This window comes from Diabrotica virgifera, chromosome 5, assembly GCF_917563875.1.
Source record: "Diabrotica virgifera virgifera chromosome 5, PGI_DIABVI_V3a".
Taxonomy (NCBI): Eukaryota; Metazoa; Arthropoda; class Insecta; order Coleoptera; family Chrysomelidae; genus Diabrotica; species Diabrotica virgifera.
In genome coordinates this window covers 64891187-64907844 of record NC_065447.1, presented here as the reverse complement: position 1 = coordinate 64907844, position 16658 = coordinate 64891187, and the positions used below count along the sequence as shown (strand labels likewise).

At 34.6% G+C, this 16658-nt stretch overlaps 1 protein-coding gene across 7 annotated transcripts in view; it reads right to left on the bottom strand.

Annotated features, from left to right (window-relative positions):
* The window catches only part of LOC114325165 (peroxidase), a 221520-nt gene that overhangs the window by 11163 nt on the left and 193699 nt on the right, over window positions 1–16658 (bottom strand). For all 7 annotated transcript variants that reach the window (XM_050650086.1, XM_050650088.1, XM_028273140.2 and 4 more), the window contains exons 9-10: window positions 12792–12948; window positions 12344–12511 (exon numbers count right to left, since the gene is read on the bottom strand). In XM_050650086.1, the coding sequence (XP_050506043.1) occupies window positions 12344–12511; window positions 12792–12948 (325 nt within the window). The remainder of the gene's footprint in view (window positions 1–12343; window positions 12512–12791; window positions 12949–16658) is intronic.

Here is a 16658-nt window from a genome sequence, read left to right as displayed (position 1 = left end):
ATGCCATGATTGTCGTGTCTAAAATGTCTTCTTGGTCTGAATTATTCTCTTGATTTGAATGTTCTTTTTGTTTTTTGTTGTCTTTGCTTTGGCTTCTTGTCACAGACATTTGTTTTCAAGAAGTACTGTCCCCGCCAAATATGAAATTTTACTAGTATGTTACCAAGACGACTTTTTCTCACCCAAATATTATAAATTGTCAATAAATATATCAAATGTAATATCGTAAAAATAAAATATTAAATCAGTTATGTAAAATTTGTACCTAAAGAGATCTAAAATTTTATGTTATCAAATGTAAGTATCTCACTTTTTACCACAGGCATATAAATTTTCAAATACCGGCTTTACTCTTTCTATCCTTCAAATTTGCCACTAGAAATACTTTACAATGCCCTCCACGTTGGACGACAGTTGTTGTGATCTTGATTATTGATATGAGATAATATTTTTATATGTCATTTAATTTAATCAATGCATTAATAATAATCTAATTAATTTACCAGATCACATATCAATATGTTTTCAATCTCAGGGCTTTTTATAAAATTAATTACTTACATACGTGGCTTCTAAGTATTTCTTAATCGTTCCTAATCGGGATAGGAAAGAAAAGAGTAAAATAATAACACATATGGGTTACAATTGTAATCAAAATATTGTTTATTTATTTAAATGGCAATCACTGCTTAATATTTGCTATATCTTATTATTCTTAAACATAACATTTATACATGGGAATCTTATTTCCTTTTGATTTCCAAATTGAAAGTTTTTATTAACATTTAACTATTATGATTTATCAGCAACAATTCTATTTAAGTTTGATGAAGCTTTTCTGATATTATTGATTATGTTTTTTCAATTTTAAATGTGGTATTTACTACGAAAAACCCATACATTCATGTCCAAACAAATGAGACTGACCTTTTTCTGGTGCACTGAGAATGTCTTCACACAAGACCCGTTTCCTGCTATCCTTGGCTGCAATCAAAACCTCGTCCTGGCTTCCAGTAATGTTCTCCTCTGAAACTAGCTCGTATAGCTCTCGTTTCCTGCTTCTGTCGTGATGCTGTGTTCTACCTTTTTCGAAACTGCAATCAGCTACCGGGACACTCTTGGCTCAAGGAGGTTCTTTTACTCTCGACCTGGCATACCTCTCGTTCTACGATAGATCCTCCACACTCACGGAACTACACCGGCTTTCTCACTCTCCGTACACTACCGTCTACTACTCGACTTCACTTCTCGACAGCTCAAAACATTCTGCTCTCTATTTGTCATTCATTCCCCTACTTTCTAAATATCCCTTCCAGATTCACAAATCAAACTTCCACCACCAACTCTCATTCGCAGTATTCCTCAAAACCAATTTTTAAACTTTCTAAATATGCTTAATGGATTTCAAAGAAAATAGTTAATTCCCATTCTAAAATTACTTTCTACTATATACAAATTTTAATGACCTATTCTCTATTTCCACTTAGTCTTAATTAGCATCGGCTAATGACCGATCCTTCCGCGAACAACGATAATGACCTATTAACGATTTCACTTGAGTCTTATTTAATCACTTCTTAAAATTAAATATAACAATTTGTTGTATACAGGTTGTTCTAAATTTATATGCCCGTGGTTGAGAAAATTGAAAATATTTTATATTAAATTGAATTTTGTCTATAATTATCAAATTTTAATTTTCATATCAAATAGAAATATAACAATATATATATATATATATATATATATATATATATATATATATATATATATTGTTATATTTCTATTTGATATGAAAATTAAATTTTGATAATTATAAACAGAATTCAATTTAATATAAAATATTTTCAATTTTCTCAACCATGGGCATATAAATTTAGAACAACCTGTATACAACAAATTGTTATATTTAATTTTAAGAAGTGATTAGAAGAAGCATACGAAACTCGGAACAATGCGCTTAGAATAAACAAAGTGAATGGCGCGTACCATTATCGTTGTTCGCGGAAGGTTCGATCATTAGCCTATGCTAAATAAGACTCAGTTGAAGTAGATAATAGGTCATTAAATTTTGTAAATAGTAGAAAGTAATTTTAGAATGGGAATTAACTATTTTTTTTTGAAATCCATTAAGCATATTTAGAAAGATTAAAAATTGGTTTTGAGGAATACTGCGAATGAGAGTTGGTGGTGGAAGGTTGATTTGTGAATCTGGAAGGGATATTTAGAAAGTAGGGGAATGAATGAAAAAGATAGATCAGAATGTTTTGAGCTGTCGAGAAGTGAAGTCCAGTAGTAGACGGTAGTGTACGGAGAGTGTGAAAGCCGGTGTAGTTCCGTGAGTGTGGAGTATTTATCGTGGAACGAGAGGTAGGCCAGGTTGAGAGTAAAGAACCTCCTTGAGCCAAGAGTTCCCGGTAGCTGATTGCAGTTTCGAAAAAGGTAGAACACAGCATCACGACAGAAGCAGGAACGAGAGCTATACGAGCTAGTTTCAAAGGAGAACATTACTGGAAGCCAGGACGAGGTTTTGATCGCAGCCAAGGATAGCAGGAAATGGGTCTTGTGTGAAGACATTCTCAGTTCACCAGAAAAAGGTCAGTCTCATTTGTTTGGACATGAATGTATGGGTTTTTCGTATTAAATACCACATTTAAAATTGAAGAACATAATCAATAATATCAGAAAAGCTTCATCAAACTTAAATAGAATTGTTGCTAATAAATCATAATAGTTAAATGTTAATAAAAACTTTCAATTGGAAACCAAAAGGAAATAAGATTCCCATGTGTAAATGTTATGTTTAAGAATAATAAGATATAGCAAATATTAAGCAGTGATTGCCATTTAAATAAAATAAACAATATTTTGATTATAATTGTAACCCATATGTGTGTATTATTTTACTCTTTTCTTTCCTATCCCGATTAGGAACCATTGAGAAATACTTAGAAGCCACGTAAGTAAGTAATTAATTTTATAAAAAGCCCTGAGATTGAAAACATATTGATATGTGATCTGGTAAATTAATTAGATTATTATTAATGCATTGATTAAATTAAATGACATATAAGAATATTATCTCATATCAATAATCAAGATCACATCAACTGTCGTCCAACGTGGAAAGCATTGAAAAGTATTTCTAGTGGCAAATTTGAAGGATAGAAAGAGTAAAGCCGGTATTTGAAAATTTATATGCCTGTGGTAAAAAGTGAGATACTTACATTTGATAACATAAAATTTTAGATCTCTTTAGGTACAAATTTTACATAACTGATTTAATATTTTATTTTTACGATATTTACATTTGAAATATTTATTGACAATTTATAATATTTGGGTGAGAAAAAGTCGTCTTGGTAACATACTAGTAAAATTTCATATTTGGCGGGGACAGTACTTCTTGAAAACAAATGTCTGTGACAAGAAGCCAAAGCAAAGACAATAAAAAACAAAAAGAACATTCAGACCAAGAAGATATTTTAGACACGACAATCATGGCATCAGAACAGCAAGAATTATCAGGAATAGATAAACTATTACAACTGATGCAACTCCAGTCACCATAGGCGTAACCAGGGGGGGGTTTTGGGGGTTGTAACCCCCCCCATTGGGATGTACTTTGAGCTCCATACGCTTAACACCATAGCCCTCAGAGACCTTCCAGTAGTTGTAACCCCCCCTTTCAGGTAGTTGTAACCCCCCCCTTAGGATCATCCTGGTTACGCCTATGCCAGTCACAAAAACTGGATGACAATCAAAGAGAAACAAAACAAAAAATGGATGAAACACAACAAAAATTGGATCAAAAAATGGATGAAACACAACAAAAAATGGATGAAACACAACAAAAAGTGGATCAAAAAATGGATGAAACACAACAAAAATTGGATCAAAAAATGGATGAAACACAACAAAAAATGAAACAAGCAATAGAAGAGAACAACAAGAAAATGGAGGAACGCATAGGAAAGTATGAAAAGGAAGTAAAAGGATGTTTGACAATGATCAAGAACGATATGGGACAACAAGAGACAGAGATTAAAGAAATCAAAAGCAAAATAAAGGAAATAACGAATTGCCAGAAAAAGGAAATAGAAAATTTGGAAAATAAGTTGGAAAATGCTATTCAAGTAGACAGAGAAGAAGTGGAAAAAAGAATCACAGAAATAGAAAAACAAGTCACCGAAAACCGGACGCAACAAAATGTAGGAGAAAGAAGAGAAATGGTTATACATAGCACAGATGACGTGAAGATAAGGTTTGGCGGGGATGTAAGAAGATTACACCCAGTGCCGTTCATAAATAGCCTGAAAAAGAAAATACAACACATCGGAAATTTCGAAACAGCAAAAGAAACTATCAGAAACCATCTCAAATATGAAGCAAGCCTATGGTTCGATAGTAAAGAAGAAGAATTCGGCAATTGGCAACAGTTTGAACAAAAATTTTTGAATTATTTCTGGGGAAAGGTCCAACAATTGGAAATTAACAAGGAATTGCAAAATGGGAAATACAATGATAGGATGGGTGTATCAGAAAGGACATATGCTTTGCAAATTTACAATAATGCAAAACATTTACAATATAATTACTCATCGGAACAATTAGTCGAACTGATTGCAAGACATTTCGAGGAAACGCTGGAAGACCATATCACATTGCAAAATTACAAAGACATAGATAGTTTATGCCAATTCCTACAAATAAGAGAATCACGTCTAAGAGAAAGAAAATCAAGAAGGTCGCGAGAAGATTACAGGCCCCGAGAAACACAAGATTACAGAGATAGAAATCAAAATAGGAGGGACTATACAAGACGAGATTTTAATCCCAGAAGGGAAAACGAAAATAGAGACAACGGAAGAGGAAATTATGAACAAAGAAATAGGCAATGGAATGAGGACAGAAATCGAGAATACCAGAATAGAAACACAACACGCTCAAATCAAGAAAACAGAAATAATGGTAGACAAAATGAACAGAGATATCGAGAAAACCGAAACAGATCCGACAGACCAAGAGAAAATAGAAGAGAAGTAAATAATACCCAGACAGATGAATATGACGGAGAGAGACATTATGACGAAAATATAAACAACGATGAGCAACCGGCGTCTTTTCACGACGGCGCTCACTAAAAACCAAAAATCAAACAGGAATCTTTTGTCACCCCAAGGAGTTTATTAAATTGGCAGGAAACAACGAAAAGAAAAATGGAGTTAATTTAAAATTTGTGGATGGATTTATCAACGAGAAACCAATTAAAATTATGATAGACACTGGATCTGAAATAACATTGGTCAACAGAAAACTTATAGAAGAAGTTAACTTAACAAATTTAATTTACAAAATATCTAGGGTAAATTTAGTGGGCGCAAACAAACGGACATTGGCAACTATAAATGAAGGCATACGAGTAATGGTACGACTGGGTAAGAATATGTATGCACTACAATGTGTAATAATGCCAAACATGTCACATGACATGATAGTAGGAGTTGACGAATTGGCAGAAAAACATGTAGTGATAGATTTTAAAAATAATACGATGAAACTAACAGAAGAAGAAGAAAAAGAACAGGACAAGGAACATGAGAAACAAAATACGGACGAATCAGGTAAAGAACAAACAGTGGAAATGAATTTGGCAGCGAAGCAAGGACAAAGAAAAAAAGGAGAAAAGGTCAGAAAAAGATAAAAGAAAATGAAACCTGTGGCTCCTCAAAAGAAGAGTTGAGCCCAGAAGAAGAAAATTTGAGAGTATCAGAAACAAAGGAAACCTGGAATTCCTCAAAAGAAGAGACGAGCTCAGGAGAAGAAGAAATAAAGCTAAAAAATGAAAGTGAAAAGAATATGATTGAAACAGTAGTATTTGAAGAGGAGGTATATGCAAACGAGGATGCAGAATGCACGGTAAACATGTGTGAAGAATCTGAAAAAAAAGACAGAAAATTGATATGTGGAGAAGGGAAAGAAAAAGAATTGCGGTTGATGTTAAGAAACTACGAAAATTTGATCAATGAGGAAAACAGAGTGGCTAAAAAGTACGAACATTCATTTGAGGTGAAAAACTTGAGAAATTTTCGATCAAAGACTTACCCGATTCCATACAAGTATCGACAAGAGGTGAAAGAAGAAATAAATAAAATGTTGGAAGATCAAATCATCGAAAGATGTGATTCACCGTATGTTAACCCGATTGTGATAGTAAAGAAAAGCAATGGAGAATTGAGATTATGTTTAGATGCCAGGAATATCAACCAGCACACTGTATCACAATATGAATCACCTCTAAACATCGAGGCCATTTTTGGAAGAATCACCGGGTCACACATATTTTCAAAAATTGACTTAAAACACAGTTTTTGGTTGATACCGTTAGCTGAAAAGTGTAGAAACTACACCGCTTTTTCTATTGATGGTCTTGTCTACCGGTTTAAGGTAGTGCCATTTGGATTGCAGAGTGCTTGTGCTGCACTCGTCCGAGCTCTACATACCATTTTGAATCGCCATGAAGATTTCATAATTCATTATATCGATGATTTATTAATTTTTTCACAAGATACTCAGAGTCATCTGGAACACATAAAAATAATTCTGGAAGAATTGGACACAGCGGGATTGAAATTAAACATTGAAAAATGTCAATTTTTTCAAAAAGAAGTCATTTATTTGGGTTTTCAATTGGACACCAAAACAGTAAGATTAGCCGAAGACAGAGTCAAGCTCATAGATGAATACCCAAGACCAACGAATTTGAAAACATTGAGAGGTTTTCTTGGCACGATTAATTATTTTAAAAAGCTGATTCCCGATTTGAGCCAAAAGGAAATCCCTCTGATAAAATTGCTTAAAAAAGGAATAAAATGGAATTGGAAAGAAGAACAGGAGGAAGCTTTCGAAACATTAAAACGAGAATTCGCAAAAGGAACGAAAATATACCACCCCATTTACAATTTACCTTTTATACTCCGAACTGATGCGTCCATACAAAAATTTGCAGGAGTTCTGTCTCAAATACAAAACGACCAAGAAGTGCCGATATGTTTTATATCTCGAGTGACTAAAACACATGAGAGAAAATATAGTGTTACAGAATTGGAGTTTGCCAGTGTACTATATTGCGTAAACAAATTGAGGTTTTACTTATTGGGAGCAAAATTCACAATCGAAACAGACCATGCAGCTTTAGTACATATCATGAAGAATAGATTAGTAAATAATAGAATACATAGAGGCATTCTATTATTACAGGAGTATGATTTTGAGTTCCGATATATAAAAGGAAAAGACAACATAATAGCCGACGCTCTAACACGGGATGAGGACATCGGAAAAAAGGAAACAATTACTCTACAGGTGGGACTAAATAGATTAATACAAGAAGAAGGGATATATTCGTTAAATGAGATAAGGACAAACCAGGAAGACCTAGAGGAAAGAGAGAAAAGAAGAGCGGAAGTAGAAAATAACATATATTTTAAGAGAATAGACGGAAAGGAACTATATTTAGTGACACAGACATTGGCCGAAAAGATAATAAAGAAATTACATGAGGACAATGGGCATATCGGTAGCAGAAAAGTTTGGCTCGTTTTTAGGGAAAATTACATCAGCCGACAGGATTACCGCATTGCAAAGGAAATTACCCAGAAGTGCGATGTATGTCAAAAATATAAGAGTCGAAATTTCAAAAACGAAAATGTTGCCAAAAATATTGAAGCCCGAAACAAACTAGACATTGTAGCAATAGATATGTTAAGCGATCTAATTATGACCACTAAAAGGAACAAACATATTCTGGTAATGGTGGATGTGTTTTCAAAGTACGTAAAATTATATAGTTGCCGCACCACAAAGGGGGAAGAAATATTAAGAAAAATCGACAATTTTATAGCCATAGTAGGAACACCAAAAAAGATTCTACTGGACAATGCAACGTATTTCCGAAATGATCGTTTCAAGGGACAACTTCGAGAACGAGGAATAGAGACAAATTTTGTCAGCATCAGGCATCCACAGAGTAATCCTTCGGAACGATTCATACAGGAAGTGACGAAATTTCTTCGCATTGCAACAGATGGTCAACATCGCCATTGGGACAGGAAAATGGCGGAAATAGAAAGGTATCTAAATACAATTCCGAGCACAGTAACAAAAGAGACCCCAGAATACATCATGAAGGGTGTACTGCCGATAAGGCCATGGGAAGACCAAGAGCCAAAAGAATATCAACAGGTGATTGAAACCGTACAGAGAAGATTACGGCGAAGCAACGAAAAATATATCCAAAGACAGGAACACAATAGAAAAAGAAGACCAGTGACTTTCCAAAAGGGTGAAAAAGTACTCGTGAGGGCATTACGAGTATCAAATATTCCTGGGGGCATTTGCGCAAAGTTGATGCCTGTTTTCGAAGGCCCGTACATCGTGAATAATGAAAATGGGATAAATAGTTATGAGTTGAGGCACAGGAACTCGGAAAAGATCCGAGGAATTTATAATATTCACGATGTATACAAATATCACGAATAAAAGACAGAATTACATGAAGTAGATAGTAAGTTAGGATATAAGACGTAGATTAAAGTAAGGAAATATACAGGGAGTTGGTTTTGCCTCGAGAAAATTTATTTAAAAATGCAGATAAATTTTATCGAATACAAGGCGGGGATTTGTTATATTTCTATTTGATATGAAAATTAAATTTTGATAATTATAAACAGAATTCAATTTAATATAAAATATTTTCAATTTTCTCAACCATGGGCATATAAATTTAGAACAACCTGTATACAACAAATTGTTATATTTAATTTTAAGAAGTGATTAGAAGAAGCATACGAAACTCGGGACAATGGGCTTAGAATAAACAAAGTGAATGGCGCGTACCATTATCGTTGTTCGCGGAAGGTTCGATCATTAGCCTATGCTAAATAAGACTCAGTTGAAATAGATAATAGTTCATTATCGTTGTTCGCGGAAGGTTCGATCATTAGCCTATGCTAAATAAGACTCAGTTGAAGTAGATAATAGGTCATTAAATTTTGTAAATAGTAGAAAGTAATTTTAGAATGGGAATTAACTATTTTTTTTGAAATCCATTAAGCATATTTAGAAAGATTAAAAATTGGTTTTGAGGAATACTGCGAATGAGAGTTGGTGGTGGAAGGTTGATTTGTGAATCTGGAAGGGATATTTAGAAAGTAGGGGAATGAATGAAAAAGATAGATCAGAATGTTTTGAGCTGTCGAGAAGTGAAGTCCAGTAGTAGACGGTAGTGTACGGAGAGTGTGAAAGCCGGTGTAGTTCCGTGAGTGTGGAGTATTTATCGTGGAACGAGAGGTAGGCCAGGTTGAGAGTAAAGAACCTCCTTGAGCCAAGAGTTCCCGGTAGCTGATTGCAGTTTCGAAAAAGGTAGAACACAGCATCACCACAGAAGCAGGAACGAGAGCTATACGAGCTAGTTTCAAAGGAGAACATTACTGGAAGCCAGGACGAGGTTTTGATCGCAGCCAAGGATAGCAGGAAACGGGTCTTGTGTGAAGACATTCTCAGTTCACCAGAAAAAGGTCAGTCTCATTTGTTTGGACATGAATGTATGGGTTTTTCGTATTAAATACCACATTTAAAATTGAAGAACATAATCAATAATATCAGAAAAGCTTCATCAAACTTAAAAAGAATTGTTGCTAATAAATTTCAATTGGAAAACTTTCAATTGGAAACCAAAAGGAAATAAGATTCCCATGTGTAAATGTTATGTTTAAGAATAATAAGATATATTCTTTTTCTCATGATCATCTTTCAGTGCGTCACAGTTTTTCGATTTCTCTCTAACGCATTAAATTGTATGTGACAGAAAAAAAGGCACGTCTGTGAATACTTTGGTAATTATTCTATTTCGGTGATTATTCTAGTTGTCGATAGATGGCGCCATAATCAAAAAATAATTATTTATTAAATAAAATAATAATATTATCAATATAATCTGTACAATTTATAAGACTATACAAATGAAAGGAAATACCATTTTATAAATGCAATAGACACAATTGATTTGGTTTTATTCCAAATTGAAAATAAAATTTGACAACTGTCAGATTTAACTAAAATGTCACGTTAGAATAAATGTCATAAATGTGTATTATCACGGACTTACCTTTTTTTCTATAATTTGTGACGCACTGAAAAATGTTCATGAAAAGGAGAATAGCAAATATTAAGCAGTGATTGCCATTTAAATAAAATAAACAATATTTTGATTATAATTGTAACCCATATGTGTGTATTATTTTACTCTTTTCTTTCCTATCCCGATTAGGAACCATTGAGAAATACTTAGAAGCCACGTAAGTAAGTAATTAATTTTATAAAAAGCCCTGAGATTGAAAACATATTGATATGTGATCTGGTAAATTAATTAGATTATTATTAATGCATTGATTAAATTAAATGACATATAAGAATATTATCTCATATCAATAATCAAGATCACATCAATATATATGTGCTTTATTGACTACAACAAGGCGTTCGATAAAGTTCGCCACGAACACCTGATGAGACTGTTGTTAAAGAAAAACTTGGATAAAAGGGACCTCAGAATTATCTTCAATATTTACTATAACCAGAAGGCGAATATTAGAGTAGAACGGGAAACAACCGAGGAACTCGAGATCAAAAAAGGCGTAAGGCAGGGATGCATACTTTCACCAACCTTGTTTAACTTATATTCAGAAGATATTATAAACAGAGCCCTTGCTGACCAAGATATAGGAGTTAAAATAAATGGCACTTTAATAAACAATTTGAGATACGCTGATGACACAGTATTAATAGCAGAAACCCCGGAAGATCTCCAAACACTGATAAACAGAATAGTAGAGTGCAGCGAAAAGTTCGGTTTATCACTTAACATCAAAAAAACAAAAATAATGATGGTGTCGAAATCTCCACAAAATTTTTCTGACATAACCGAACATGATCAAAGAATTGAGCGTGTTAGAAAATATAATTACCTGGGAACTGTTATTAATGAAAACAACGACAACTCTGAAGAAATCAATATCAGAATAGAAAAAGCTAGAGCTACTTTTACCAAAATTAAAACAGTTTTATGCGGAAGAGAGCTAAGTTTAAATCTTAAAATTCGCCTCATGAGATGTTACGTGCTGTCAGTTCTTTTCTATGGAATGTAATCTTGGACACTGAAAAAGATCGATACAAGGAAAGTAGAAGCATTCGAGATGTGGATGTACCGCAGGATACTGAGAATATCGTGGACAGAGAGAGTGACAAACATGGAAGTGTTGCGAAGGATGCAGAAAGAAAAAGAACTTGCGCTTACTATTAAAAAGCGCAAACTGCAATACTTGGGACATATAATGAGGGGACAAAAGTACCAGCTACTACAATTAATTATTCAGGGAAAAATAATAGGTAAAAGATCCATTGGCAGAAGAAAACATTCATGGTTGAAGAATTTAAGAGATTGGTACAAGTGCAGCAGCTGCCAATTATTTAGATCTACGGTATCAAAAATACGCATAGCCTTGATGATAGCCAAACTTCGGAACGAGGACGGCACCTGAAGAAGAAGATTGTATCCTTAGAACGTGTCTATTCCATCATTCGTCCCCGGCAAATTGATGCGACTCCCCTAGACAGACAGTAACATTGATCCCACTTACACCCTTTTGAAAGGTTTAAAAAAACATACATTGGACTGCTTCTTTCCTAATACCGTGAGCAAGATAAGAATTTCAATGCTCTCTGGTACGACAGTCACATAATCATAGCATTGGGACGCAGCAAGCGCAGAATGGATGTAAATGTATCTGCATCTGATTCAGGCTAGTCGACACCAAAAAACCAGCTTCATAAAGCAGTTTTAGAAGATCTATTAGGTTCGTTTTTTGTTTTCATTACCAAGAAATTTATCTTGGAATAATGTTGGTACTGTACTCCTATTAAATTATCTGTGTAATTGGTGCTTTGCCGTACGACGGAAGCGCACAAAAATTGCAAAAAAGTGAATAAAAAATTTGTTCAAAAATTTTTATAATTTTTTTTATTTTCCACTTTACGATAAAAAGTAATAGGAATAAAGTTGTAGACAGTTTAATTTGCCACCAATAATGTAGTACAATTTTCTGTAGGGTTGCTAGTTTACGAGGTACAGCGCGAAAACCCTTTGCACCCCTCTTTCCAAGATGGCAACAAAAGGACAAGAGTGGACACTCCACATATTAAACTTAAGCTTATACTAATCCACTTACCCCTACACACAAAAAAATATATAATTGTCAATGGACTAATGTTAAAATTCACTTACATTATTGGTCATTACGTCCATAAAATCTTTAAAATTAGATGCCTTTGGTAATCCACAGAGTTTGCGATAATCATTATATCCAGGAAGACCGTGATCCCTTCCTCTTTGAATGTCCAAACTGACGATGTCGTATCCATAATTGTCGTCAGCTAGGAACATACTGTTCAACTAAAAACGTAAACATGCAATAGGCGAAAGTTCATTATTTTTTATTTTTAAGTACAGTTGAGTCCGCGAATCTTTACCCGTGCGTCATCATTTAAAGCATACGAAATAAGTCGATGATAAGTCGGAAATTGAAATTTACTAAACGCAACAGCAAGTGACAGTAAGTGACTTGCTGTTGCGTTTAGTAAATTTTAATTTCCGACTTATTATCGACTTATTTCGTATGCTTTAAATGATGACGCACGGGTAAAGATTCGCGGATTCAACTGTAGGTACCTACCTCATTGGAATAAAAGTTACTTATTTTCTGTGCCGCCTGGTTGGAAATTCCTTTCAGAATCAGATCAAAGTGTTTATGTTTTGTTACAATCTCAGGTTTATTGTAGTATTTATGATGAGCCAATGCCGAAATTTCTTTTTGGTTATGATCGACAAGGCTAAAATATAGGGTAATTAATTAACTGTTTCCTAGCTGTAAATTTAAAGAAAACAAAGTATGTGGGATATCAAAATATTTTATTTATATGAAAGCTCGCATAAAGTTTCTAAAAAAGAAATAAACCACATCTAAAATTACGTCAAAGAATGATCAAATGTTATATTTGGCCAGTTTTGTTATTTGGCAGTGTATTTGGCACGGAGAACTAAACTCTAAAGGCTAATACGATCAATCCCTTAATTAAGAGGCGTTTGAGATGTAGGTAGGTAGTTGCATAGAAGAATGTTCCGAATACCCTAAACCGCAATGCAGACCAAGCAAGCAAGCAAGCAATTTGATTCAACCCGACTCGTGAGACTTGTTCACCCCTAAGGGAGTACGTTCGGGTGTAACAATTCATTGCAGCGAGGTGTATTAACCCGAACAGGAGTCACTCCAACGCGCTCCAATGCTCCAGGCTGTCCCTTCCCCCCTATAGCACGCTGATGCGCAATAGGGGCACAACTATCAGCCAAATGCTCTTCACGTGGGAATCCTGGGTAATAGAATTCCAACGTGGTGCCCTAATCGATTTGCAAATCAGACCAGCGTGAAGCGCTATATGCCTGTTATCTTCTTGTGACTTGTCCGCGGTACTAAAATTGCTTGCTTGGGCCCCAGGCCTCTGAACCGAGTTAAGCTCGGTTCAGAGACCTGGTGCTTAAGGGTTGGGCCCTACTTGCCCAGGTTTTTGTGTTTTTGTTTTGTTAGAATTTTTGTTTTGTTGGCTTGCGCCGCGCCGGTGTTAATTTTTTTTTGTTTTTTTGGCCGAGGCCGATTATTTTGGGTTTTTTTATATCTTTTTTTGTAGGATGTCCTGAAAATAAAATCTTAATTATTAGTAAAAATTAGCGAGTATGGGGCCCACACTAATTGCCTGGTCGTTGTTGATGGAGCCACGTATTGTCCACTTTTATTTTATTTCTTATTTTATATCTTATTTACTGTCATTTTATTTATTTCTTTTTTATCTCTGATGTTTATTTTCTTTAATCCACTATTTTTTGTTTTGGACGTTTGTGCTTCCATCGGTGGAAGTAGTCGTATCGCATTATCTCTCACAGTATGGGACTTGGATGATTTTCCAGTTCTGGGAATTTTGTCCTGGCTCTTTCCGTCATTATGTCGGTCACTTTGATTTGTTGGAGTTCTCTGAATAGGTGTCTTTCCGCCACGTATCTTGGGACGTTCGCTGCTTCCCTTAGGCTGCTGTTGTGTGCCGCTTGGATCTTCGTTTTTGTTGTTTTGCATAAGTGTCCCCACGCGAGAGATGCTTATGTCAAAATTGGTATTATTATGCTATTTATTAATTTTATCTTCGTTTTAGTTCTTAATTTACTTTTTCTACCTGCGAGTCCTCTTAGTGATGCTCTGGCCATATTGGCTTTTCTAAGTGTGGCTTCTACGTGTTTTTGAAATGTTAAGCCTTTGTCCATTATGACTCCTAGGTATTTCGCGTCATCTTTCCACTAAATGGGGTTGTTTTGCACCGTCAGTTGTTCTTCTAGGCTTTGTCTTCTCTTTTTGAATAGCACCGCTTGTGTTTTTTCTGAGTTTATGGCTATTTTCCATTTAATACACCATTCTTCAATGTCGTCTAGCGCTGTTTGAAGGTTGTTCACTGCTACATTTATGTCTCGGTGCTGTGTTAAATAGAGAAAACACACCATTCGAGAGTTATTGAAAACTATTAAAATAAGAAAAATATCATAACTAGAGCATGTTCTTAGAGGAGACCGTTACAGAATCATCCAGCTTATCATGAAAGGTAAAATCGAGAACTGCAGAGGAATTGGAAGGAAGTAGATATCATGGCTCAAGAACATTTGCAATTGGACGGAAATACGTAGTGCCGAATAACTAGCGCGATTCGCTGTGTACACGCTAACGTGTACGCAAAAAAAGTTAGGTACACGCGAAACGTCATCAATTCAGTGACGTCAGTATTTAGTGTGCACTGTTACTGGTTTTTTGCATACACGCTAACTTGAGCCGCGTGTAAGTATATACCGCGAGTGTCAGAGAGTCAGAGTGTTGGAATTTGTCTAATCGCGTTGTGTTCACATTTTAATATTGATTAGTAAAGAGTTTCTTATTTTTTATTTGTTTAGTGTTTTTTAAAATTAACTATGGAATATGGACAATTATTTAGTTCTTTTAATGAGTTTAACATCATTTGAAAACATGAAATAGAAATAAACACAGCAGCATTGGTTTATAGTTTATTAACTGGTATGATTAACTTACGTAGTAAACAAACCTTTAACAATATTTTGTACATTTCATGTCAACTAAAATTTATTTCGCTAACGTGAATATAATACTTTTATATACACATTGATTTATTACATTATTAAGTTTGAAACATCTGAATAGTTCTGCTTCCCTTCTCCTCTCCTTAATAACAAATGTTTTTCTATCAAACAATAAACATATCAAAATAGCGTGTACCAAAATATAAAGTCACTGCGTACTCTAAATAATGACGTCACTGGCTTGATGAAGTTTAATTCGCGTGTACCTAACTTTTTTATTTGCGTACACGTTAGCGTGTACCTAGACACAGCGATTTCCGCTAGCTGAAGACCGTTAATAACTTGCTAATGTAATTGCCAAAGTTAGTTGGACCTAATATGGCACTGAAAGGAGAAAAACGAGAAGAACGGCTAATATAAAGTTTTATAAAGGGTAATTTAAATTAGGTTATATTATATAGGTTAAATCGTTATATATATATATATATATATATATATATATATATATATATATATATATATGAAAGAACGGCAATTGCATTTTATTACACTTCGACCACCACCGGTATTCTACACGACGTGTTTCGCAGTGCTCGTCAGGAACACCTAGGTGAAGTGGTCGAAGAGGAATAAAATGCATGGGGCCTTCCTGGTAATAATAAAATACCAGACTTCAGTACACTAGGTACGACATCTATATGAAATAAACGAAAGGATTTCTCTGGTGTACAGAAGCAATCCTTTCCGTAGCGGCCGTGACCATGTGAATTCAAAGTCTTGATAAAAGACTATGAAACGACAAAAGATATCACGGTTTCTCCGTTATTGAGGAATGCGTAGCGAATAACGTGGCTTTGTAGACAAATCTGTGATACAAAGAGGTATCTTTTGTCGTTTCATAGTCTTTTATCAAGACTTTGAATTCACATGGTCACGGCCGCTACGGAAAGGATTGCTTCTGTACACCAGAGAAATCCTTTCGTTTATTTCATATATATATATATATATATATATATATATATATATATATATATATATATATATATATATATATATATATATATATATATATATGAAAGAACGGCAATTGCATTTTATTACACTTCGACCACCACCGGTATTCTACACGACGTGTTTCGCAGGTTATGTCAACCGCTCGTCAGGAACACCTAGGTGAAGTGGTCGAAGAGGAATAAAATGCATGGGGCCTTCCTGGTAAAAATAAAATACCAGACTTCAGTACACTAGGTACGACATCTATATGAAATAAACGAAAGGATTTCTCTGGTGTACAGAAGAAATCCTTTCCGTAGCGGCAGTGACCATGTGAATTCAAAGTCTTGATAAAAGACTATGAAACGACAAAAGATACCTCTTTGTATCACAGATTTGTCTACAAAGCCACGTTATTCGC